This window comes from Platalea leucorodia, assembly GCF_965183815.1.
Source record: "Platalea leucorodia genome assembly, chromosome: 11".
NCBI lineage: Eukaryota > Metazoa > Chordata > Aves > Pelecaniformes > Threskiornithidae > Platalea > Platalea leucorodia.
In genome coordinates this window covers 22,085,817-22,110,366 of record NC_138833.1, presented here as the reverse complement: position 1 = coordinate 22,110,366, position 24,550 = coordinate 22,085,817, and the positions used below count along the sequence as shown (strand labels likewise).

The following is a 24,550-nucleotide window of genomic DNA, read 5'->3' as shown; positions in this document are numbered from 1 at the left end:
GCGGGCGCGGCGGCGCGCGGCATGCCGGGAGCTGTAGTCCGCTCGCCCGCCGCGCGCCAGTCACGTGCGCGGCCCGCACCGCCCACGGGACACGTGACCCGCTCCGGCGGCGCTGACGCGGCCGCTCCCGGCCGCCCGTCGCCATGGTAACGTCACACAAGATGGCGCCGGGCCCCAGGGACGGGCCCCGGCCCCGGGAACGGGAACGGCCCGGGGCCCCGCAGGCCTCGCCGGGCCGCAGAGCGGCGGGACGGGGGAGCAGCGCCGCCCCAGCGCCGCGGGAAGGAGCGGCCGAGGCAGCGCGGGGGTCACAGGCAGCTTTATTCAGGGCCGCAGCCCAGGGCCTGGCGCCGCAGCCGGCCCCCAGCCCCGCGGCAGGTGGTTGCCTCCCAGCCATCCCCAGCGGCGCGGCCGCCGGGCCACGGTGGCTGTGGTGGCCGGGGAGCTGCGTCTGCCAGCCCCGGGGGTGGGCAGCTTCAGCGGGGCGGCAGAAGCCCCTCTCGGTGGCTGCAGCCAAGGCTGTCGGCAGGCAATGAGACCCCTCCACCGGCGGCTGCGTTGCCAGGTCCTCGCTGTGGCTTCGTGCTCGTCCCGGGTCCTGTGCCCCGGCGGGAGCTCCTCTGGCCAGCGAAAGACGCTGACCCACGGCCTTCCCGAGCCGGCTGCCGTGGCCGGGCCAGCGCCGCGCACATCCTACGGGAGCGGAGGGGAATGCACACCACGCTTGGCTGGACGTGCTGTGTCTGAGGGCGCAGCCGGTGCTGCGGTGGGGTATCCGGCGTGCCCTGGGCAGCGCGCGTGCTGCGGCAGGCTCTGCGGGCTGCGCCGGCAGTGAGGATGGGCAAGTCCTGAGCAGCTTCTCCTTCCAGAGGTGTGCGAGCCCCTGCGACAACGGGGACGTGTGCTTCCCTCCGACAGCGCTGGGGCTGCAGGAGGGCTGGGGGGTACGAGAGGCCCGTGGAAGCCCAGGAGGCAGGGAGAGGGGAAGCCGACGGATTAGTGAGAGGCTGGGCAGGACGCCCATCGGAGCACGGCGGTCTGAGGCTCGGGGCCCAGCCGAGCCCTCGGGGGGAGTCTGGGGACCAGGGGGGGCGGCCGTGGCTTAGGGACCTGCAGCTCAGTCCAGTCTGGCACTTGGCAGCTCTCACTTCTTCCTGTTCATGATCTGGCTGGAAATCCAGTTCATCCCATCCTGGAGGGAAGAGAGGAACGTGAGCACAGCCTCGAGAGCATGGCAGGTCCTTGGGTCCCCTCCCGCCTCTGCAGAGCCCGCAGGCCCCCGTCTCTCTACCTGCACTCCTTCCCCAGACAGGGCTGAGCAGGCCTGGATCTGCCATTCCCGGTCCCGGTAGGTGTGGAGGCTCAGCCCTTCCGCAATTTCGGCCGCGGGTGCTGCAGTCACTAAGTCCTGCTTGTTGGCAAACACCAGGAGCGGGACCCCCGTGAGGGACTCTTCCTCGGTGAGCTCTGCCAGCTCCTGCCAAGAGAGAACCATCTCCCGGGGCTGCTGCCCGCTGCCGCCCTCCTGCCCGGCCGCTCGCCTGGGGCACCTCAGTCCCCCAATGCGCCTCACTCCCCTCTCTCTGGTGCTCTTGTTGCAGCCAAAGGAGCTGGGAGGTCTCGACATCCCGAAGGAGAGACACGCACCCCTGAAGAGAGCCCAGGAGCCGCACGCGGTACTACCTGAGGGCTGAAGCGTTCCCGGCAGCAAGAGCCTTGGGCAAAGGGCAGCTACAGGAGGCTGCTGTCAGCCCGCTGCTGTCTGGCACACCCACGCCGCCGTCTGGTGCCGGTAGAGCCGAGACTGGCACTCGGAGTCTCACCTTCCCCTCTCCGGCTTCATTCCCAGGGTTTGTAACTCTGAATTCGCTACTCGTAAACCTTTGCTTGGTCGTATCGCTAAGCTGGGGCTGGGGAGGCGGGCGAGGCTGGCGGCTGAGGGGTCGCTTTCACCAGGGGCAGCTTCACCCCCGTGTCGGGTACCCCCGCGGCGTCGCACCCAGCTCGGGCTCGGATCTGCCATGGGGTGGGGTGGCTCTAGGTGCTGAGACCCCGATCACGACCCCTTCTTGCATAGCTCTGGGGACAGCGTGGCCCCCACAGCGGTGCTGCCCCACCATAGAGAGCAGCCTCGCTCCCTTCTCCAGTCCTCAACGAGCCGGGTCCGAGCCCCAGGACCCCACAGCCCCCCCACCCAGACCCCTCATACCTGCCCGGTCTCCTCGAAACGCTTCTGGTCTGCGCTGTCAATGACATAAATCTGCCGTGGGGACAAAAGGGACGGTCAGCGGCTCCTCCTCGCCCGGCTGCACAGCCCTCTGCCTTCTGCGGGGGCCGCAGGGCCCTGCTGGGGTACAGGGCCGCGCGCAGAGGGCACGGCTCCCCGCGGTCGGGGCTGCGGTGGGCTGCGGGCGGCCGCCCCACTCACCAGCAGGTCGGTGCTGCCCAGATACTTCCTCCAGTAGGGGCGGATGGAGCGCTGCCCCCCGATATCCCAGACGTTCAGCTTCAAGCCGTGCGAGTGGATGCTCTTTATGTTGAAGCCCTGCGTGGGGACACGAACCCCAGCGTCACCCAAGGGGAGGGTAGGACCTGCCACCCTCCCGCTGCCCGTGGTCCCCAGCAGCCCCTACCTGGGTGGGCGTGATGGTGCTGACCTCCTCGGACGCCAGGCGTTTCAGCAGCGTGGTCTTCCCCGCGTTATCCAGCCCCAGCAGGACGATGCGGAGCTCCTGCTCCGGGGAACCCTTCAGCCTCTGGATGACGGAGAGCAGCCCCTGGGGGCGCGGGGTGCTGGGGGAGCCCTGCGGGGTGCCGGGTGGCTGCAGAGCACCCTCCTTTCGGAGGGGGGAGCTGGGCGCACTGTTGGCCATGGGTACCCTGTGTCTACGGCCTGAGCGAGCGCCAGGGCTCGGCTCCCAAGGTGTCCAGGCGTGGGTGGCCCCGCCGCGGATCCACCCAGCCCCAATCCCCCCGCCCCGGCTGTGCCGTCCCTGTCCCGGGAGCCCCGCCAGCTCCCGGCTGCGCTGCGGGGACAGGCCCAGCCCCGCTCCGGGAGCTGGTGCCGGCACACCCGCCCCGGCACAGGCGGGATGTCACCGGACCCCGCTTACCTTCTGTACATCACCCATGGTCTGGGAGTCGCTCCGGGCCGCGGCACGCCTGGGGACCGGCCAGGGGCTTGTCCCCGGGGCCCGCCGCCGGCTGCGTGCCTGGCACACTCCCCATCCCCGGGGGAGGAAGAGGATTACGGGCTCCAGATTTAGCTGCTCTTTCTCCATTTACCCACAGCATTAAATTATGCCCTCGGCAAATCCCCCAGCCAGCTGTCGCCCCGCCGCCGCCTGCCCCCGGGATAAAGCAGGTCCCGCCGGGCTGGGGCACTGGGACACGGGGCGTCCCTCTCCCCGTGGGGCCGGGCTCCGGCTCGGGGCTGGCAGCGCAGCGGGAGGATGCGGCACCCAGGCACCACGGCCATCACCGCGGGCAGAGCGTGGCGGTGGGATGGAGCGCGGGGCTGACGCTGTCTGCCGTGCGAGCGGTGATGCCTCGGCTTGTCCCCGTCCGAGCAGGGTGAGGTGACGCCAGCACCCACGAGCTGCCCCCCTGGAGGGTGGCAGGGGGTAAGGCTGAGGCTGGAGCCGCTCGAGGCCACGTCAGCCACCGCCGCGGCTCCCCGCTGCCGTCCGAGGGAAACCACCAGGCCCTGGAGCAGGTCGAGGGCCGGGCTGTCGGCAGCCGGAGGTCGGGGATGGCGCAGGGCAGGGGTCCCGCGGGGCACGGGCACCTTCCCCAGCGGCCCAGCCCAGCTGGGGTGAGGGGCTCGTCCCTTCGCCATTTGGATTAAATGAATTAGTTAAGCGATGCCTTTGATTCTTGCCTGCCGCAGCTCTGTCCTCGCATCAGGTTTCCTAGCAGAGGTTATCCTTGTGGTGAGGATCGTGAGTCACGCACTCTTGGTGAGACATTTTTATTTATAACTCCTGTTGCAAAGCCAAGCCAAACAACGCAGCTACGCTCCGACAAAGGGAAGGGGGGAAGCGGGATCGCCCCCCACCCCACTGCTGCTCCGGCCCGCGGCGGGGGGCAGCAGCGGGGGCCACCCTCCGCTACCCCCTGCCTGCAGACCCTGAGGCCGCTAATGCCGCCCTGCTTTTGTGCACGTTCGCGGCGGGAAGACTTCATTTTTCTCTGCATAGATCTGCACCCAACTTAATGTTAGGGTTCTGCTTTTGATAGGTTAATCACCCACCTTACGTCCCGGTTATTAGCATTGCCACGAGTGGGTTGCCATGGCGCTCTGCGGTTTATCCTGTAACTGTTAGTTACTTATATTTCCTAACAAATATCCTAAAATATCCTCGACTGGTTTGTGGTTGCTGATGAACATGGAACCCCAACCCAGGAGATGGGCAAAACTGCTTAGGCATCAGTTTGGTGACTCCAAGCTGCACGTCCGCCGCTCCTCTGCCAGGCTCTGCCGGCGTCCGCGGCGCAGGCGGCTCTCCCCGAACGCCGGCGGCCACCGGCAGCAGCAGCAGCATGGCCCTGGGGGCAGCCGCGTGCCCGGCCGGCCGCGGCGAGCGGCAGCGGGCTGGCGGAGGGGTGCGCTGGGCGTGCCGAGGCCCCCCTGCCCCTGCACCCCCTTCCCTGGGGTGGTGTGGGGCCGGGAGGAGCCCCTGCGGGCGGCCCGGGCTGCGGCGGGGGGTGGCGGCGACGGCGGGGGGAGCCCGAGGCAGCACGGGCCGTGCCGGACCGAGCGGGATGGGACGGGGATGGGGATGGGGTCACAGATGTGGATGCAGATGGCGACAGGGATTGGGACGGGGACAGGGATTCAGATGGGGATGGGGACTGGGATGGGGATGCAGATGCGGATGGGGATGGCGTCACAGATGTGGGTGCCAATGGAGAAAGGGATGGGGATAGGGATTGGGATGGGGACAGAGATGGGGATAGGGATGGGGATGTAGATGCGGATGCGGATGCGGATGTGGATGGGATCGGGAATGCAGACAGGGATGGGGTCACAGATGCAGATGGAGACAGGAACTGGGGTAGGGATGGGGATGCCAGTGGAAACAGGGACAGGGATGGGGATGGGATCACAGATGCGGATGCAGATGAAGACAGGGATAGGGACTGGGATGGGGCTGCAGATGGGGATGGGGTCACAGATTCAGATGGAGATGGAGATGGGGATAGGGATGGGGATGTGGATTCAGATAGGGACAGGGATGGGAATAGGGATTGGGGCTGCAGATGGGGATGGGGTCACAGAAGCAGATGGGCACGGGGACGGGGATGGGGACAGGGATTGGGATTGGGATGTGGATGTGGATGCAGATGGGATCAGGAATGCAGACGGGGATGGAGCCACAGATGCTGATGGAGGCAGGGATGGGGACGTGGATTCAGATGGGGACAGGGACAGGGATGCGGATGGGAAGGGGGCTGCAGATGGGAATGGAGTCACAGATGCAGATGGAGATGGGGACAGGGATTGGGATGTGGATGCGGATGTAGATGAGATCGGGGATGCTGATGGGGACGGAGTCACAGATGCAGATGGAGACAGGGATGGGGATGTGGATGCTGATGGAGACAGGGATGAGGATGGGGATGCTGATGGGGATAGGGATGGGGATGCAGATGGGAAGGGGGCTGCAGACGGGGATGGGGCCACAGAAACAGATGGGCACGGGGATGGGGATGTGGATCCTGTTGGAGATGGGGATTGGGATTGGGATGCGGATGCAGATGGAGACAGGGACGGGGATGTGGGTGCAGATGGAGATAGGGATGGGGATGGGGATGGGGACGGGGACGGGGATGGGAAGGGGGCTGCAGACGGGGCCACAGGAGCAGATGGTCAAGGGGCCGGTGGCGGGGCCGCGGCGCCTCCCGTCCCGCAGCCGGGGCCGGTGCCCACCGGGGCGGTGCCGGGTCCGGCGGCGGCGGCGGGGGCCGGGAGGCGGCTCCGCTCCCCCCGCTGCGGTCGCCGTTCCCATGGCGACACTTCCTGTGGCAGCCGAAAGCGGTAGTGCCGGGGAGCGGCGGGCCGGGCCGCGCCGCGGCCGGGGATGCTGCGGGGCCGCGGGCCGCGCCGGTAGCGCGGCGGGCCGGGCGGTGCCAGGCATGCAGGGCAAGGCCAAGCTGCTGCTGGTCCACAACGGCCGCATGGTGAGTCCCCGGTCCCCGGTCCCCGGTCCCCGGGGCGGCCCCGGCCGGCGGCACGGCGTGGGACCGGGCACCGGGCGGGCGGCGGCTGTGGAGAGGATAACGGGGAGGCAGCGGAATGGATGGGGCCGGGCACCGGGCAGGCGGGGGGATGTGGGGCGGATAACGGGCAGGCAGAGGGATGGATGGGGCCGGGTACCGGGCAGGCAGGGGCTGTGGGGCGGATAACGGGCAGGCAGGGGGGTATGGGACCGGGTACCGGACAGGCGGGGGCTGTATGGGGCCGGGTACTGGGCAGGCAGGGGCTGTATGGGACTGCGTACTGGGCAGGCAGGGGCTGTGGGGCTGCGTACCGGGCAGGCAGGGGCTGTGGGGTGGATAACGGGCAGGCAGGGGGGTATGGGACCGGGTACCGGGCAGGTGGAGGCATGTATGGGGCCGGGTACTGGGCAGGCAGGGGCTGTATGGGGCTGGGTACTGGGCAGGGAGGGGAGTATGGGACTGGGTACTGGGCAGGCAGGGGCTGTGGGGCAGCTAATGGGGAGACAGGGGGTTATGGGGCTGGGTACCAGGCAGGCAGGGGCTGTAGGGCTGGGTACTGGGCAGGCAGGGGCTGTATGGGGCCGGGTACTGGGCAGACAAGGAGGTGTGGGGCGGATAACGGGCAGGCAGGGGGGTGTGGGGTGGGTAACATGAAGCCAGGGGTGTATGGGGCTTGGGTGTCCACAGCAGGCAGAGAGGCAGAGGGGTATGAGGGCAGGCAACGCTGCATGGGGCTGGGCAGCGGGCAGGCAGGGGCGTAGGGGGCTGGGGTAATGGGAAGGCGGGGGGCTATGAGGCTGAGACCGCGATGTAGGTGGGGATGTATGGCACTGCGGTGATGGGCCAGCAGCGATGTACGGGGCTGGGGTGGACAGGAGTCAGCGGGGCTGGGGTGCATGGGACTGGGTGACACAGGCAGGGCAGAGCTGTGTGGGTGTGGGCAGCGGGGATGGGTGAGGACGAGCAAGCGGATGACAAGACGGGGGGTGTGGGGCTGGGGTAAGGGGCATGGCAGCGGCACGTGGGGCGGGGTGGAAGGGACAGGCAGGGGTGGGATGGTGGGGCCAGGGTAGGGGGCAGGAGGGGCTGGGCTGGGGACAGGCGGGGGGCACGCAGGGCGGGCTGGGGCGCGTGGGGCTGGCGGGGCGGGGGAGCGCTGGCCAGCTGGGGCAAGGGCACCACCTCGGTGCGGCCCCAGGCGGGCAACGAGGGGCAGGGGAGCGCTCGGCTGGGCTTTGACGGTGCGGGCTCTGCCCATCTGCCTGCTCGCTGTGGGTCCTGGGCTACCACATCCCCACGGCAGGCATCCAGGGTGGCCCAGGGGATGCCGCAGGGCGCCCCGTCCCGCTGTGCCCTGGGCCGGCAGCTCTGGCAGCACCCGCTCCCTGTTTTTGGGCATCTGCCCTCCAGTAGCCGCAGGCCCCAAGGAAGGAGGGAGCAGGCAGTTTGCCTGCCTAGGGCTGTGGTTGTCCTTCCTTCCCTCCCCGCCTCCCCTCCTCTTCCTGTGCCGGGGAGGCTGCTTCTCTCCTCCCCAGGCAGCGGTGGCAGGGTCACATCTGATAGCATCTGCCCTGTCCCAACTGCTGGCCTGGCCCCGGGGCAGCAGACGCACGGGAGGTGGGAGAAAAGCTGCGCACCCCTTGTAACCCCCCCACCCCTTCTCGCTGCCCCCCGGGCTGGGAGCCCCGTGTCCTGCCCGTGCCGTGGGGCAGCCGTCCTGGTCGCAGCTAACGCCAGAGCGGTGTTTGCTGGCAGCCCGTCTCCCTTCCTCCTGGGCTCGAACTGGGCTTGCCCTGATGCTGCCGCCTGCCTGGGTACCGCTCCCCTGGGCTGGCAGATGCGGGGTGCCCCCTCTCACCCCTCTTCTCTCCACCCCCGCAGGGCCCGGCTGTGTCGGATGGAGGTAAGGCTGCTCTTTGCTCTGGGATGAGAGGCCAGCATCATCTTCAGGGGAGGGGGAAGCCCACAGCCAGCCTGGTGCCGGGGCAAGGACCCAGCAGAGAGCCTGTGTCGGCACGGGCTGTGCCGTGCGCCGGTGCATGGCCGGGCCCCCGCAGTGCCGGGACTCCCCGTATCCCCCCCATCCCTCCCGCACACCCCCGTGTTGCCTGTCCCTCCCTTCTGGCTGCTCAGCTGGCACCCTTGGGTGCTGGGGGCTGAGGGGCTTCCCGGGGCAAGCAGAACCTGGGTACCAGCCAGCCCCAGGTCCCCTGAGGGAGTCTGTCTGTCTGTCCGTCTGTCTCATTGTGCGTTGGATAGCTCAGATGGCCCATTCGCCCGTCTCGGCCCTGCTGCAGGAGCCTTCCAGCGCGGGGTGCTGGTGGCTGCTGCTCCCACCTGCGTGCAGGGGGTGTGCACAGTTACCCCGTGCTTTGGCCAGAAGGAGAAGGGCGGGGAGCCCGGCAAAGCAGCAGCCTGCCGCCTCCTCTGTTCCCGCCAGCTTTGCCGGGAGAGCCCTGCTTGCACACCCGTACCTTTTCTCACAAATGACCCTCTGCTCCCAGTTGCTCAGCAGCCAAACCAGTCCAAAAGCTGGGGTTGCCACTGGGAACTTCCATCTTTTTGACAGAGGGACTCCATTTGAATGCAAGGTCACCCTGGGTTTCCCCGAGGGAGGGTTTCCTTGGGGGTGGGTGCTGGGGATGACACTTTCTGTGCCCTCCTCTTGCTGGGTTTGTGCCTCGTCATGGCCAGAGGAGCAGAGGAGGTAAGGTCAGGCACCTCTACCCATCCTCCGAGCTTCCCTCTGCGCCGTGTGCCCCCCGTGCCCCCTTCCACCCTGCTTTCCCTCCCCGGCTGGGTGCCATCCCCACGTATCGGCTTTGTTTCCCTGGGAGATGCATCACGGGTGGAATCACGGTGACAGCCCGGGGAGGGGAGGACGGCCAGCGCTGGCAGGGAGGGCTGCCACGCTGGAAGGTGCCAGCTGTGGCATCACGGCGCTCGATCCGCTGAGAATGCCGCTGGGATGCTCCTCGTGTTCCCTACCTGAGGGCTCGCCGGCTCCGATCGGTTTGGGGCAGATGAACTCGCTGCAGATATGGGGGGTGGCTGGGGGGGTGACGCTCGGTGACACCCAGGCAGCCAGAAATGACCCTTTTTCTTTCTCAGAGTTAAATGCCTCCAGGGCCCGTGGCAGCAACCACAGCGTGAACAGCCTGCCGGGACCGCCGGCCACCTGCGGCTCCACACAGGGGTCTGTGGTCAGCTGGGCCGAATCCTTCGAGACGCTGCTGCAGGACCGCGTGGCCGTCACCTACTTCACTGTGAGTGCCGCAGCCCAGACTTCGGTCCCCGCTCCCATCCGCCGTTGGCAACCGGCCATCCCACAGCCACGGTGCCGGCCGGGCCAGCAGCTCTCTCTGCCCCACAGGAGTTCCTCAAGAAGGAGTTCAGCGCCGAAAATGTCTACTTCTGGCAGGCATGCGAGCGCTTCCAGCAGATCCCAGCCAGCGACACGCAGCAGGTACCGGCCTCCGCGCAGCCACGGTGCGGCTGAGCCTGGGTCACGCAGCTGCCGGGAGGGCTGAGGTGGCTTTGTGGGGTGAGCCAGGGGCTCCCTGCAGGGTAGCAGTGAGGAGGGGGCTCCCGGTCCCAGCCTGATCCCCCCTCTCCCCCAGCTGGCCCAGGAGGCACGGCGAATCTACGATGAGTTCCTCTCCAGCCACTCGGTCAGCCCCGTGAACATCGACAAGCAGGCCTGGATCGGGGAGGACATGCTGGCCACCCCCTCCCCAGACATGTTTCGCATCCAGCAGCTCCAGGTACGAGCAGCAGCCGTGCTCCACCCCACCCGCAGGCTGGGTGCTGCAGGACCACCCCGCGCATCACCCAGCGTCACTTCTGTCACCGCGGGGCCGTGCCACGGAGCAGTGGCCAGACCGAGCTGTAGGTGGCCAGGGGTCTTAAGCACACGCATCCTCCCTTTGCAGATCTTTAACCTGATGAAGTTTGACAGCTACACGCGCTTTGTGAAATCCCCGCTCTACCAGGCCTGCTTGCGGGCAGAGAGCCAGGGGCAGCCCCTGCCCGACCTGCGGCCCCACTCCCGCAGCAGCAGCCCCCCGCCTGACCTCAGCAAGGTGAGCTGGGGGAGAGGGGACGGGGACCTGTCCCTTGGCCTGAGAAAACGGTGATGGGTCCCTTCCCTGCTGCTCGCAGCCAACCCAGCCCCAGGCTGAGGACAGACAAGTGGTTTTGGGGGACCGGGGAAAGGGAAGGGGCAGCCTTGGATGTCCTCACTCTGAGATACTTCTCCGTTCGCCCCAGAAGTCGAAGCTGAAGCTGGGCAAGTCCCTGCCACTGGGCGTGGAGACGGCGGGCAGTGGTGCCAACCGCAGCCCCCGCAGGTCGTTCAGGAAGGGTGAGCGGCGGGAGCCCTCCTGGGCAGGTAGGTGCTGTGCCGAGCGGGGCAGAGGGGCCGCGCCGCCCCTGAAGGGTGCCCGCGGTCCCCACCACCATCCCTCTGTCTGTCCTAGAGGGGGGAGAAGGCGGTGGGAGCGCCATGCTGTGGCGGGAGTCCCAGGGCTCGCTCAACTCCTCAGCCAGCCTGGACCTGGGCTTCCTGTCCTCGGCCAGCACGGCCACCAGCCCCTGGACAGAGGTGAGTTGTCACCGCGCCAGCCCCGTGGCGTCACGCTGCCACCGGTGTCACCACCGGCTGTGTTCATCCCGCCACATCCCTCCCGCAGGGCCATCGGAAGAGCCTGGGGGGCAGCGAGGCAGAGCTGCCGGGCAAGCCCATGAAGTACTGCTGCGTGTACCTGCCCGATGGCACGGCCTCGCTGGCCTCCGTCCGGCCCGGCCTCTCCATCCGCGAAATGCTGGCGGGGATATGCGAGAAGCGCGGCTTCAGCCTTCCCGACATCAAGGTTTACCTGGTGGGGAATGAGCAGGTAGGGGGAGAGGGGACTCCCGCCAGCCCGACCGTCCCCGGCCTGGGACAACGTGCCGCTCCGCTTGCTCTCTCCTGATCGCTTGGCTCTTGCAGAAAGCGCTGGTGCTGGACCAGGAGTGCTCCGTGTTGGCAGACCAGGAGGTGAAGCTGGAGAACAGGATAAGCTTTGAGTGAGTGGGAGCTTCAGGCTGATGTTGTTACCCACATGTGTCCGGTCCACATCACGCCTGGCCACCCACGGTGCCCCACAGCCAACCCCCCAGGCAGTCCCGAACGCCCCGGCTCTGCCCCGTCCCTGTGCGCCTGCAGACAGCCTCTTCTCCCCCTCCGCAGGCTGGAAATCTCCTCCCTCAACAAGACCATCCGCATCACGGCGAAGTCAACCAAGCGCATCCGGGAAGCGCTGCAGCCCGTGCTGGGGAAGTACGGCGTGAGCCTGGAGCTGGCGCTGCTGCGGCGGGTGAGCGCTCGCGCCTCGGCGGGCACGGCCCCAGCCTCCTGGATGCCATGGTGGGGAGGGGGTCCCAGTTTGGGGCGTGGGCCAAGGGCTGCTGGCAGTGCCCAGGGGGTGGGGAGCAGCGGTCCGTGCCGGGGGCAGCCTGTGAGGTTGTGGGGAGTCACTGGTGTTTGAGATGGGCTGTGGCACCGCGCCGTGGGCCGGGAGGGACCGGTGGGTGCGCTCTGCGCTGTGCAGCCTGGGTCCCGGCGGGGTCTGGCTGCCTTTGCCGTGCCACAGCGAGCGTGACACTGGCTGGCTCTTCCCATTGCAGCAAGGTGAGCCAGCCGCCCTGGACCTGGAGAAGCTGGTCAGCACGGTGGCTGCTCAGAAACTCGTCCTGGAAACGCTGGCAGGTAAAGTGTCCTCCCCTCCAAGCCATGTCCCCCCCGCAGGCCACGTCCCCCCCCCCAGTGCTCACAGAGCCAGGCTGCTTTCTGCTGGCCATGGCTCCTGCCCCCTGGGATGGGCTCCATCCTGTCACCGGCCAGGCCAGGACCAGGGCGCTGGCACGGAGCGCTGAGCATCGCTTACCTTGCAGACACACGAGTGACAGAGAGTGCCGAGGCTGCGGCTGCCCCCTCCCCGCTCCGGAGCGAGGTGAGCTCAATATCCCACCGCCCTGGTCGGAGATGCCCCCACGGCTGCTGCCGTGGTCCATGGGGAAGGTCTGCTGCTCTGCGACCCCGGCACGTGCCGCAGGGGTGGGCAGCGGGTGCCGAGGCGGGAGCCCGGCTGCGGGAGGGCGATGGGGACGTGGGCTGGGGGAGCGCTGCCTCCTTGCCCCGTCGCCGAGGCCTGGGCTGCTCATCGCAGGAGGGAAGCCCGACAGGAGCAGAGGCCGACACGCTGTGGGAGATGCCCTCCTCCTTCTCCCGGTCCCGCTCTTCAGCTGCCACGAACCTGAACCGCCGCACGTATGACCTGGAAGGTGAGACCTGGCGTGTCTGAAACCTGAGGGGCTGGGGCAAAACACAGGGCGAGGGACGCAGGGTCCCCGGTCTGCTGAGGGTGCGGGGTCCCGTGAAGCTGGGGATGGGCTATGGGGGACTTGGGGTCCCCCAGGGTGCTGGGGATGGGTGCAGGGTCCCATGGGTGCTGGCACAGAGCAGGGAGAAGGTGCAGGTGCTGTGCCTGGGACATGTTCAGGGTCACGTCAGGTGGAGAGGGCAGCCGAGGCGTTAGGAGAGGAGCCCAAGTGCCGGGCTCAGGTGCTTGACCTGCATTTCCCCCAGGGCTGGTGGAGCTGCTGAACCGTGCCCAGAGCTGCCGGGCCAACGACCAGCGTGGGCTGCTCTCCAAGGAGGACCTGGTCCTGCCTGACTTCCTCCAGCTCCCCAGGCAGGACGACAGCACCTGCGAAGGGTCGGATCAGCCCCGCGCCCCTCACCCAGGCTCTGAGGGAAATGGCCATCCTCGGCCCGCAGAGCCCGTGCCGGCTCAGCCTCCGGTCGACCGTGAGCTCCGATGAGTCCTGCTGCACGTCCGCACTTGGCGCGTGGTACCCCCGGGCCACGCCGGGGTTCAACACGGGGCCCGACCGGCCCCTGCCCTGCACCGCCGACACTGCCCGGACCGCAGATTCGTCCACGTCCCGTCCCAAACTGTCGTGTCGTGTCGCTGTGAGTGGTTGAGCAGCTGCCATACCCCTCGGTGGGGTCCCATCCTGGTGCACGTCAAGGGAGTCCTGTACATAGTTTGAACCCCCCGTTGCAAAGCACTTTGCAACGTCCCACGCATGCCTGGCGCTGTCCTGCCCGGTGCCTCTGCCTGCGGCAGAGCTGCCCGCCCAGCAAATCCTGCCTGTGCCGGGCTGGCACAGCCCTGCTGACTGTTCGGGTGGGGAAAGCACCCTTCCAACCGAAGGGCGTGCGGGATAGAGAGGGTGGGTGGGGTGGCAAGGCCGGCTTCAGCCCCGAACCCCGGTGCTGTGGGCAGGCAGGGTCAGGAGAACGCGTGTCCGGAGCTGAGGGCTGGATCCGATCCCTGACCCCGCAGGAGCAGGGCTTGCCCCGTTGTTGATGTGCGGGTCTGCCCTTCCCGGGGAGGGTGAGCGTGGCCCTGCCAGACGGTGCCCTGGCCCTGTGTTACCGTCTGCGTTGTGTGAGCGCGGCTGGGCCTGATCCTGCCACGACAGCGCTGCCGTTGTGGAGCGGGGCACCTGGTTCCTGCCCCAGCAGACAGAGGCAGAGCCAGCAGGTCGTGCCAAAGAAGCCTTGACCCTGCGCGGGTGGCTGCTGAAGCGACCCGCAGGAGCAGATCCCCGTAGGTCCCCTGCCCCAGCCCGGCTGGGGCTGCGGGTGCTCGGCCCTCGGGGACAGGCCTGCCTGGTGTGCGGGTACCCAGCCTGTGCCCAGCCTGGCATCCCTGCCGGCAGCTGTGCTGGGCTGTAACCTTGAGCCCGGCTCGGCTCTGCCGGACCTGGCTGTGCCCTGCGGGTCCCCACGCCCGGCAGCCCCGTGTCCCCAGAGGTCCCAGACGCAGTCTGCAACAGAGACAGCCCCCTGACAGCAGCCAGGAGATCCCTCCATCATCTGCGTGTGCCGGGGCCCTGGGTCACCGCTCTGTCACCACTGCCCGGCCAGAGGCAGAGGGGTGGCCCAGGGCAGCCCCAGGGCTCGCCCAGGGACGGGGGGCTTGTCCACCCAGCCCCACGCTGCCGCGGCCGGCTGCGGCCCCGCGGCCCCGGTCAGAGCCCCCCGTGTCTCCGTGGTGCTGCTCAGTCCCGTCTGTGGTGTGAAACCAGGGGAAATAAAGAGCATTGCCTGCGTGCGCGTCCCTCTCCTTCCTCTGCCGCCGAGGCTGGACGGTGCTTTTCTCGGCAGCAATGTCCCCCCAGCCCCCCACACCCCACGGAGCCCCCGGGCCAGGGCAGGGCTGGAGCCAGCCCTCGGCCCCGGTGCCACAGCAAGGGGCAGTGCCAGGAGCTTGTTTTCGCAGCACCGCTGATGATGTAGGGGAAGCTGCGGGGCCGGCACGGCCAAGGACTTCAGCCCCGACCCTGTCAATGAGTGACAGCCGGAGCTGCCAGGGCCTCACTGGGTTAATGATTGTGGGGGCAACTGGCCAAGAGCCTCCGGGCACGGGGCAAGCGCGGACACCGGCCTCCTGCCCGCTGCAGCCTGGCACAGGGCTCTGAGGGTGCCACTGTCCACAAACAGAAGGGTCAGAAGGGTCCCCGGGCCCCCGCAGAGGCAGGACTTGTCCCCTGCCATGGCACCTCCTGAGCATTCAGCTCCATCCGTTTGTGACTTGGCAGAGGCTCGGCGATGCTCCGGCAGTGGCAGGGTGGTCCCCAGGCTGGCGTGTCCCCAGGCTGTCCCCGAGCACCCCGGGGTACCAAAGGGATCTCCACGTGCTCCCCCCATACAGTCGTGGCTGGTTTGTCCGTGGCGGTGGGACCCAGGAGTGCGTGGGCCCGGAGGAACGGGGATGTGACAGCCGCATGGCCCCTCCGTGCCCCACTCCCCACGGGCGCCAGGGCCAGAGGGGCCTTTGCCCCTGGCCCTCCCCTGGACAGATGTGGCCATGAGCTGCTCGGGCACCTCGTGGGCGGATGGAAACTTGGCCAGAGATGCGTAAACAGCGGGTAATGATAAACGGTGTTGAGGAGGTGGTGACGGCAACGCTGGCGTCGCTCCGCTCCTGCCTGCCCCGGCATCGCACATGCTGGGAAGACGCGGGCTCTGTCCCACGCAGCCCTTGCAGCGCCGCCGGCTGCTCCACGCTAAGCCGCTGGCACGGGCTGAGCTGGGCCGCGTGCCACTGTCACCGCCAGCGACAGGACACGGGGACCACGCCGATGCTGACGTAACCCACCGCCAACGCCCTGGCGGCGAGGACGGCGCGCGCCCTGGACAGAGCCAGGTCCCTCACGGCTGATGCTGATGGCTCCAAGGATGATGGATGTGTGCATGGCCTCACCGCCGGTTTGGGACAACCCAGCAGTGCCAGCGCCAAGCCCTTCTCCTCCTCCTCTTCCTCTTGTGCCGGGGATGAAGCACCTGGCACCAAGTGATGGAGAGCTGAGGCTGCTCCGGCATCGCCCCTCGGGCACTGTGCTCCAGCACCGCCCCGGCTTCGCTCCCCACCGCCCGGCTGCTGCTCGCCCAGGGGCGATGCTGAGCCTCGGGCAGGCGAGGTGGGGTGTGCCGGTGGCGCGGTACCCCGGGGGAGCGTGCCCCATCCCGCCCCAGGGCCGCGGCTGACGCGGGATGCCGCGGGGTTACCCATTAACTGCAGGAATTTCTGGGGAGGAGGTGAGCGGCAAGTGGAGGCGAGGGGCAACGCGGGGCTCCTTAGACTTTGCTCTTGGCGTGCGTATAAAGGGCCGTGGTGCCCCGCGGGCCACTTCGCTGGAGGGGACGCGTGGATGTGGCATGTGGACATGGCGCTGCCCTGAGTGCCCGGCCAGCCCCAGGTGAGCAGGGCCCTGGGCAGGAGGGGTCCCCTCCCCGGGTCCCCTCCACCCGGGCTGCCCGCCCTTGCGGGAGCTCGCTGGGGTGGCGTGGCGGTGGCTGGTGGCCCATCGGGTGATGGGATGGTCCTCCTTGGTGGTGCCAGCTCCACGGGGATTCTGGGGGCCGGTGGCGGTCGGCGCGGCACAGCCGTGGCTCGGCCGTGGTGACGCGCGGCCGCCTCTGCTCAGCCTCAGCAGGAGCGATGCTGCCCTACCGGAGGGAGAGCCCGGCCCTGCCCCGCTGCCCGGTGCGGGGAGGAAGGGTGGTGCATGGGCCCCAGTTCGCCTACTGCCCCAGCCCCCAAGGTAGGTGCCCCCAGCCCTCCTCCTCCTCCTCTTCCTCGCCCTGCCGGGCTCAGCTCTGCTTCTGGCCGGACCCTGGCCCGAGCGGTGCTCGGGTCTCCTCTGCAGGGGGGTCCCCGCGAGGATGGGGCCGTAACGCGGGTTCCCCCTCTCCCCAGCTCTGCACCGGCTGCCGGGTGCCCACGCCTGCCCCTTCACCGTCAGCGCGGTGCCTTGCCCTGACCATGGCTTCCCCTGCCCCGGCTCCCCGGGGCGCCTGGGCGAGGGCAGGGAGCGATACGAGCTGGAGGCGCTGCCCTGGCAGGGGCCCCGGCTGGGTTTGGACGAGCTGCAGAAGCCAGGTGAGACCCATGCGCGGTGCCCCCCAAGACACGATGCACCCCAGTTGGGGAGCACCCTGGAGACCTGCCGGAGGCACCCAGGGGGGCCACGGGGTGCCAGGAGAGCCCAAGCTTTGCCCCTGGGGCTGGCAGCAATTCCTCCCCGTTGCCCCGCCGTGCCAGTCCTCACACTGGCACCCCAGCCAGATCCCCAGCGCGGTGGGCTGCCTGCCAGCAGGGGACACCCTGGGCTCCCCGGGGTGCTGCGGGCAGAGCCAAGGGGCGACGGGGGCGGTCGGCACAAGGAGGATGTGGAGGGGACCCAGGGAGCAGTGGCGTGGCTGGGGACACGAGCCCCATCCTGCTGGGGACACAGGAGGATGGCGTGGAGCTGTGGGAGCCCGGGGAGCCAGGGCCGTGCCGCCGGCGGTGTTTAACACTCTCTCTTGTCTTGCGCAGAGCTGGGGTGCTGGGCCAGGGTCCAGTCCATCTGTGTCTCCCTTCTCAAGGTGCCCCTGATGTTTGGGTTCCTGTACCTCTTCGTGTGCTCCCTGGACGTGCTCAGCTCTGCCTTCCAGCTGGCTGGAGGTAGGGTGGCAGGGGCACCTGGGCGGCTGGGGGCACCCACCGTGCCAGCACCCTGCCGCTCACGCTCTCTCGTAGGCAAGGTGGCTGGGGACATCTTCAAGGACAACGCTATCCTCTCCAACCCGGTGGCCGGGCTGGTGGTGGGCATCCTGGTGACCGTGCTGGTGCAGAGCTCCTCCACCTCCACCTCCATCATCGTCAGCATGGTCTCCTCGGGGCGTGAGTGTGCCCGCGGGGCTCCCCGGGGCCTGAGGCTGGGGGACGGGGTGGCCAGACGGGGTCACCCCACGCTGGGCCATGCAGGGCTAGCGGGTCTCTCTGTTCCCAGTGCTGGAGGTGCGCTCTGCCATCCCCATCATCATGGGCTCCAACATTGGCACCTCCGTCACCAACACCATCGTGGCCCTCATGCAGGCCGGCGACCGCAGTGAGTTCAAACGGTGAGAGCTGGTGGGGGCAGAGGGGACCGGGGGGGCTGGGGGCTGCTCCCCGGGGGCCACCCCATGCCAACGGGCTCCTTCGTGCAGAGCCTTCGCCGGTGCCACGGTGCATGACTGCTTCAACTGGCTGTCGGTGCTGGTCCTGCTGCCGCTGGAGGTGGTGAGCGGATACCTGCACCACGTCACCCGCCTGGTCGTGGCCACCTTCAACATCCGCAGTGGCAAGGACGCCCCCGACCTGCTGAAGATCATCACGGAGCCCTTCACCAAGCTCATCATCCAGGTCTCCTCAGCCATGGTGTCCCCAGGCTGGTGGTGGTCCCGCAGCACTGGTGTCCCTGTGCTGGTGGTGATGTCCCCAGTGCCGGTGGTGGTCATGCCCAAGTGTCTCTAGGCTGGCAGTGGTGTCCCCAGGCTGGTGGTGGTCCCCCAGCATTGCTGTCCCTGTGCGGGTGGTGACGTCCCCAGCACTGGTGTCCCTTTGATGGTGGCTGTGTCCCCGTGTCCCCAGGCTGGCAGTGGTGTCCCCATCCCAGTGAAGATGTCCCTGAGCTGGGGGTGCCGTCAGCCCCCAAGGGCCCTCTCCAACGTGTGTGCTGTTGCAGCTGGACAAGTCGGTGATCACGGGCATCGCAACGGGGGACGAGAGCCTGCGCAACCGGAGCCTCATCCGTATCTGGTGTGGCCCCGTGCTCCCACAGGTGAGGGGCCCGTGGCCCTGGGGCCACCACACAATCCCAGGGAGGGTGGGTGGTGGGCAGGGACTGACCGAGGACGCTGTGGAGCCGGCTGCAGCCCACCCTCTCCCTGCAGACGGCCGCCGTGGGGCTTGGGGCCGCCCTGAACTGCACGGCCCCTGGCCACTGCAGCACTAAGGGCATCGAGAGCCTCCACAACGTCACCAGGCAGAAGTGTGAGTGGGTGTGGGGGGCTGGGGGCACGGGGCACGGGGCCGGGGAGGTGCAGGTGGGGCTGGGGGGCTTTTATGTGGGATGGAGGGGTGCTGGGCATGGGGCTGGAGTCATGATGTGGGGCAGGGCTGGGAGATGTTGGGGCTGGGGTCCAGGTGTGGGGCTGCCTGGGGGGGCAGGTTTGTGAGCGGGGCTGGGCCGGCCCCAGCCCCTCGCCCAGCCGTGCTGTGGGGCAGGCGAGCACCTCTTCACCGACACGCCGCTGCCCGACCTGGCCGTGGGGCTGGTGCTGCTGGCTGGGTCCCTTGTCGTGCTCTGCACCTGCCTTATCCTCCTGGTCAAACTCCTCAACTCCCTGCTCAAGGGGCAGGTGGCCAAAGCCATCCAGAAGGTCATCAACACTGGTGAGTGGGACGGGGACGACCGTGGGGTGAGTGGGATGGGACCCTGCCAGCCCCACGGCCACCCATCACCATCCCCATCCCCACCTGCCAACCTCAGACCCATCCCTGGCTGCCCCTAACCCCCAGCCCTGCCTGGACCCCCACATCCCCTGCCTGCCCCTGATCCCCACTCTACTTACGGCTGTCATGGCCTCCTGGTGTCCACGTCCTCCTTCCCCAGCCATCCTGGCCACCAGGCCAGCCCCGTACCCACAGCCTGACCCCGTACCCAGAGCCTGGCCCCACAGCCCCCTCCCCAGCACCATGTAGGAGCTCTGGGCTGCTCCCAGCTGATGTGTCCGTGCCCGTGTCCATGCTCGTGTCCATGGCCATGGCCATGCCGTGGCAGACCTCCCGCACCCGCTCAGCTGGCTCACTGGGTACTTCGCCATGGTGGTGGGCGCTGGGATGACCTTTGTGGTGCAGAGCAGCTCTGTCTTCACCTCGGCCATCACACCCCTGATCGGTGAGTCCCAGCCAAGCCTGGTCCCCTGGCACATGCCGGTCTCCCCCACAACGGCCCGTGGGTGCTGGGGCACTCGGAGCTATGCCTCCCTGGGAGAGCGTGGGGACAGCACTGGCGAGGAGCGATGGGACGGGATGGGGTGCCTCTCCCGCAGGCCTGGGGGTGATCAGCATAGAACGCGCCTACCCGCTGACCCTGGGCTCCAACATCGGCACCACCACCACCGCCATCCTGGCCGCCCTGGCCAGCCCAGGGGACAAGCTGGCCAGCTCCTTCCAGGTACAGGCAGCCCGGGGCCATGGTTGGGCTGGTGGGGTGACACCGGGCAAGAGAGGGGCTGGGGGAAGCCTGCGTGCCTGGCCCGACGGGGATGCCGTCCCCGCAGATCGCCCTCTGCCACTTCTTCTTCAACATCTCCGGCATCCTGCTGTGGTACCCACTGCCCTTCACCCGCCTGCCCATCCGCATGGCCAAGGCGCTGGGCGAGCGCACGGCCAAGTACCGCTGGTTCGCCGTGCTGTACCTCATCGTCTGCTTCCTCCTGCTGCCCTCCCTCATCTTCGGCATCTCCATGGCGGGCTGGCAGGCGCTGGTGGGGGTGGGCACGCCTTTCCTCGGCCTCCTCTTCTTCGTGGGGCTGGTGAACGCGCTGCAGGCGCGCAGCCCCGGCCGCCTGCCCAAATGGCTGCAGACCTGGGACTTCCTCCCCGCCTGGATGCACTCGCTGCAGCCCCTCGACCGGCTCATCACCCGGGCCACCCTCTGCTGCACCGACCGCTGCCGCAGCCCCGAGGGCTGGGAGGAACGCGAGGGCCCTCCCCGCGACAAGGCCAGGCTGGGGCTGGACAACCCAGCGCTCTCCTACCCCGAGGAGGTGCCCGGCCCCACCGTCCGGGTGGGCTCCCCTCGCCCTCCTCCGCATGGTGCCACCCGGCTCTAGCCGGCACCAGACGCCCGGGCCACTGCTCCCGTGGCCGCCTGGTTTCTGCCATCCCCGCTCAGCTGGTGTCTAATAAACGCCAAGCGCCCGCGCCCCGGGTGTCTCTTTGGCTCCTGTCTCTGCAAACCCTGCCAGAGTCGCAGCCAGAGCCACGGGTGCCAGACACCCACCATCCACCCCCACGTCCATACACCGCCACTGCACAGCCCGGCCCCGTACGGGTGCCCGGCGCCGGGGATGCACCAAACGCGCTGCCGGGGCGGTGGGGGTACACGCTGACGATGCTGCAGCTGAACCCCACGCCTGCGGGTTGCAGTCAGCCTGTAGCCACGTGCCGCGGGTGGCATCTTCCGCCACCCGCCTCGTCCCCGGAGGGCTGAGCTGGCAGGGTCCGTGCTGCACCGCTCGGCGCCACGGCGGTGTGTTGGTGAACCGGGCACAGCACGGGGTGGCTGGCGAGGTGCTGCGGTGCTGCCGGGCTGGGGCTCAGTGGGATGTCGGCTTGGTGTGGTCAGGCAGTGCCCCTGGCCCTCCGGGTACCCCGATGCCCACGGCAGGAGCCCACCCGCCGTGGTGACCCTGGCAGGAGCCCTTTAAGTGTTGGCAATAACCGCTTCTCCCACTGCCCACAGATGCTTGGGCTCCTGCCAGAGATATCAGCCTGTCCCTCCCTCCCTCCTTCCCGCCCGCCTTCCTCCCGGGCTGGGACCAGCGGAGCCAGCAGGGCTGCCGTGGGAGCCGCTCCGGGGCTCCCGGCACTGCCGCTGCCCCACAGGCCTGGCCAGGGGACCACCGGTCCGGGACAACCTCCGCCTTGCTGCCAGACCGGGTCAGTACGGGAGCGGTGGCGACCAGGACGCTCCCCCAGGGACTCAGCGATGCCGGGGCTGCGCCATGAGATGCGGCGGGGCCGGTGAGCGGGGTGCGTGGCGGGGGGCAGCCCCATGGGGCTTCGTCCACCCGAGGGGCCGGGCCAGCATGGAGCCAGCCAGTGCCCTCCCCAATGCCTCCAGTAACGGCAGCGGCACCGGTAGCGCCCCACACTCGCCCGCAGCCACAGGGCTCATCATGCTGGCCGCCCTAGCCGTCCTGCTGGCCACGCTGGTGGGCAACGCACTGGTGGTGGTGGCCATCTCCACCAGCCGGGCCCTTCGGGCCCCACAGAACCTCTTTCTGGTGTCCCTGGCCTCGGCGGACATCTTGGTGGCCATCCTGGTCCTGCCCTTTTCGCTGGCCAACGAGGTGATGGGCTACTGGTATTTCGGCGGCCTGTGGTGCAGCCTGTACCTGGCGCTGGACGTGCTGCTCTGCACCGCCTCCATCGGGCACCTCTGCGCCATCAGCCTCGACCGCTACTGGGCCGTCACCCGGGCGGCCCGGCTCAACCTGCGCCGCAGCCCCGGGCGGGTGAAGGGGATGATCGGGGCGGTCTGGGTGGCGTCAGCCCTGGTGGCACTGCCACCGCTCCTGCGGGCCCGGCCAGGGGGGCGGGAATGCCAGCTGAGCCAGGAGACCTGGTACGTGCTGGCCTCCTGCGCCGCCTCCTTCTTCGCCCCCTGCCTCGTCATGGTTGCCGTCTACTGCCGCATCTACCACCTGACCGCCCGGCGGACGGCGGCCCTCCTCGCCGCCCGTGCCCCGCACCCCGCTGGCGCCGGCAAGAAGGGGCCGGGGATCAGGATGCCGGGCTGGCGGCGCCGGAGCCAGCACCAGAGCGTGTTGCTGTGCCGGCAGCGGCTGGTGCGGGCGCGGGAGCGGCGCTTCACCGTCGTGTTGGCCGTGGTGATGGGGGCCTTCGTGCTGTGCTGGTTCCCCTTCTTCTTCACCTACAGCCTGGGGGCTGTCTGCGGGGAGGGCTGCCGCGTCTCCAAGCCCCTCTTCAGCTTCTTCTTCTGGATCGGTTACTGCAACAGCAGCCTCAACCCCCTCATCTACACCCTCTTCAACCGGGACTTCCGCGCCGCCTTCCGCCGGCTCCTCGCCGTCCCCCGTCGGCAGCGCACCTAGGACCCCGCCGGGACACCGGGGACGCGGCCCCCAGCACCGCTCGCCGCTGGCAGTGCCCTGCCCCACCGCGGACCCTGGCCTGCCGTGCCAGTGTGCATCTCGAGGTACTTTTGGAAACGTGGGGTTGAATAAAACAAGACCAAAGCCTGTGCCCGGGGCTGGCATCTGCCTCTCGTCGGCACCCGTCAGCACCCCACCCACCCCCCTTGCAGCATGGGTGACCCACTGGTGGTGACAACTCGCCGTGGCAGTTCCCAGGAGCGCCAGCCCGCCCCGCTGCCAGGCGAACCCCAGCTCCTCTGCACGCCCTTGGCCCCCAGCATCCTCTTGTGCAGGGGACGGACCCCACGGCTGCTGTGGGGGGACAAAAGCCCCCATGTGGCACTGGCACCGGGCTGAGCTGGCCGTGCCACCGCCGCAGCCCAGTCCGAGCCCTGTGCCCCTCTGCTGGGGCTGTCCCCTCCGGCTGCCCATCAGCACGGAGCTGTGCTGCGCCGTGGGGGCTCCGTGGAGGCACGTACGTGCCCCACGGTGGGGTATGAGGGGCGCAGGGCTGGGGCGGGACACCCCGATCCTGCTCGGGGGCTTCACTGGGATCTCGCTGCAGGAGGGAGAGGAGGAATGACATCCCAGTGCCGGCAAGGCCGTCCTCCCTTGGGAGAGCGTGGGAGATGGGACTGTGTGGGAACAGGCTCCAGCACAGCCCGAGGTGCAAGGGGCCACGAGGGCAACCATGGGGCGAAGACCTGGGGGCAACCACATCCCCCCCGGGGGCAGCAGCCGCCCCATGCCCACCCTGCCCGGCTCCCTGCCCCGCTCCGCACAGACACCCGGGGGTCAGGGGCCGCTCCACTTCTCCAGCTTCGCGGCTCAAAATAGAAAATCTCAAAACATCAGACTTTCACTCGGCTAAAAACAGCCACCGGCGCCTGGGAGCTGGAGCCCAAGGAACGCCGGCCCCCGTCAGCCCCCACCGGGGTGGGTGCAGCTCAGCCGTGGGGTCCGGGGGGCTAAAAGAGACAGGGTACTCGCAGCGGTGAGGACCCCGGGCCATCCCCTGCGCCCGCTGGCCCCGTGCTTGGAGGCTTGTGGCATGAGCTTTGGGACCAGTGGAGGCTCACGGCGAGGATCGTGGTGGGACGGGGGCCCAGCGTTGACCCCTGGAGGCGGCCAGCCCTGGTGGTTGGAGCCACACTGGCACCATCTGCGGAAGGAGCTGCCCTATCTCGGCCGCCTGGCTTCCCCTCCTGCGGCCGCCTTTCGCCTTTTCACAATTAAACAGCATTTTGCTTCTAAAAATACCCAGGGAGACGAGGGCGCCTGATGGGGACTCATCCAGGCCAGCTCGGTCGGGGAGACGAGCTCTCCCCGAGGGGCACCAGCCCCGTGGGCAGCACCCCGGGGCCTGCGGCGCCCTGGCTCGTGCACCCTGCCCTCACCCTTGCCCAGCACCGCAGGGGCCGACCGGAGAACCGGGCACGAGTGCGCAGCTCCGGGATGCTCGCAGGGCAGGAGGGGCTGGGGACCAGCCGGAGTGGGGACACGCAGGGACCTCCCTGCTTGGGCAAGGGGCCGCCGGCACATCCAGCCTGTGCTGGCATCGGGGCAGCATCCGAGCCACCGAAGGGAGTTTTGGGCTGATGTCCAAAACATGAAATCCCGAGGGCTGGATGGGGTCTGGGAGCTCCTGGACCCCGCCTTTGCATCTCCCGCGGCACTGCCATCCAGCAGAGGGGTCCAGCAGGTCGCCCCGGCTCTCCTGGGAGCCCTTTCCATTCCAAGTTTGTACAAAGTCTGGTTTATCCGCCACAGCGCGACCCTCATTCCTGCCGGGAAAGCGGCTCCCCTCGAAGCGCTGATTACTCCTGCCCAACTGCAGCACCTGCGCTCGTCCGCCTGGAATTGCACCCTGCATTTTCAGGCTGTTTCTTCAGTTTCTCAAGATTATTTTGAATTACTCCCCTGACAAGCTTGGGTTTGGAGCCCTCTCCCTCTCCAGCCACATCTCCTCCGCAGAGCTAAAAAGCAGAGCGCCGGTTCCACCATCTGGGCTGCCAC

At 68.5% G+C, this 24,550-nt stretch overlaps 4 protein-coding genes across 4 annotated transcripts; 3 read left to right on the top strand and 1 right to left on the bottom strand.

Annotated features, from left to right (window-relative positions):
* Positions 1-864: 864 nt before the first annotated feature.
* On the bottom strand, positions 865-3,089 carry LOC309596088 (ADP-ribosylation factor-like protein 3). The gene is made up of 4 exons (XM_082323850.1): positions 2,634-3,089; positions 2,429-2,545; positions 2,210-2,260; positions 865-1,477 (listed from the first exon to the last, which is right to left on the bottom strand). The coding sequence occupies exons 1-4, from the start codon at positions 2,871-2,873 to the stop codon at positions 1,145-1,147; spliced, it is 741 nt and encodes a 246-aa protein (XP_082179976.1). The 5' UTR covers positions 2,874-3,089; the 3' UTR covers positions 865-1,144.
* Positions 3,090-6,083: 2,994 nt separating this feature from the next.
* On the top strand, positions 6,084-14,308 carry RGS14 (regulator of G protein signaling 14). The gene is made up of 15 exons (XM_082324426.1): positions 6,084-6,183; positions 8,104-8,125; positions 9,334-9,488; positions 9,596-9,688; positions 9,843-9,986; positions 10,155-10,304; positions 10,492-10,612; positions 10,701-10,825; positions 10,914-11,117; positions 11,213-11,289; positions 11,453-11,579; positions 11,890-11,971; positions 12,157-12,215; positions 12,432-12,546; positions 12,851-14,308. Exons 1-15 carry the CDS (start codon positions 6,139-6,141, stop codon positions 13,084-13,086), a joined length of 1,755 nt encoding a protein of 584 aa, XP_082180552.1. The 5' UTR covers positions 6,084-6,138; the 3' UTR covers positions 13,087-14,308.
* Positions 14,309-16,277: 1,969 nt separating this feature from the next.
* On the top strand, positions 16,278-20,485 carry SLC34A1 (solute carrier family 34 member 1; the record flags this gene model as incomplete). Its single annotated transcript, XM_082324551.1, has 12 exons — positions 16,278-16,380; positions 16,536-16,718; positions 17,157-17,285; positions 17,361-17,504; positions 17,614-17,725; positions 17,813-18,008; positions 18,331-18,426; positions 18,539-18,638; positions 18,873-19,040; positions 19,429-19,545; positions 19,700-19,824; positions 19,931-20,485. 12 exons carry the CDS (start codon positions 16,278-16,280, stop codon positions 20,483-20,485), a joined length of 2,028 nt encoding a protein of 675 aa, XP_082180677.1.
* Positions 20,486-21,230: 745 nt separating this feature from the next.
* On the top strand, positions 21,231-22,606 carry LOC309596008 (alpha-2Db adrenergic receptor-like). The gene has a single exon (XM_082323694.1). The coding sequence runs from the start codon at positions 21,380-21,382 to the stop codon at positions 22,490-22,492; it is 1,113 nt and encodes a 370-aa protein (XP_082179820.1). The 5' UTR covers positions 21,231-21,379; the 3' UTR covers positions 22,493-22,606.
* The last annotated feature ends 1,944 nt before the right edge of the window (positions 22,607-24,550 follow it).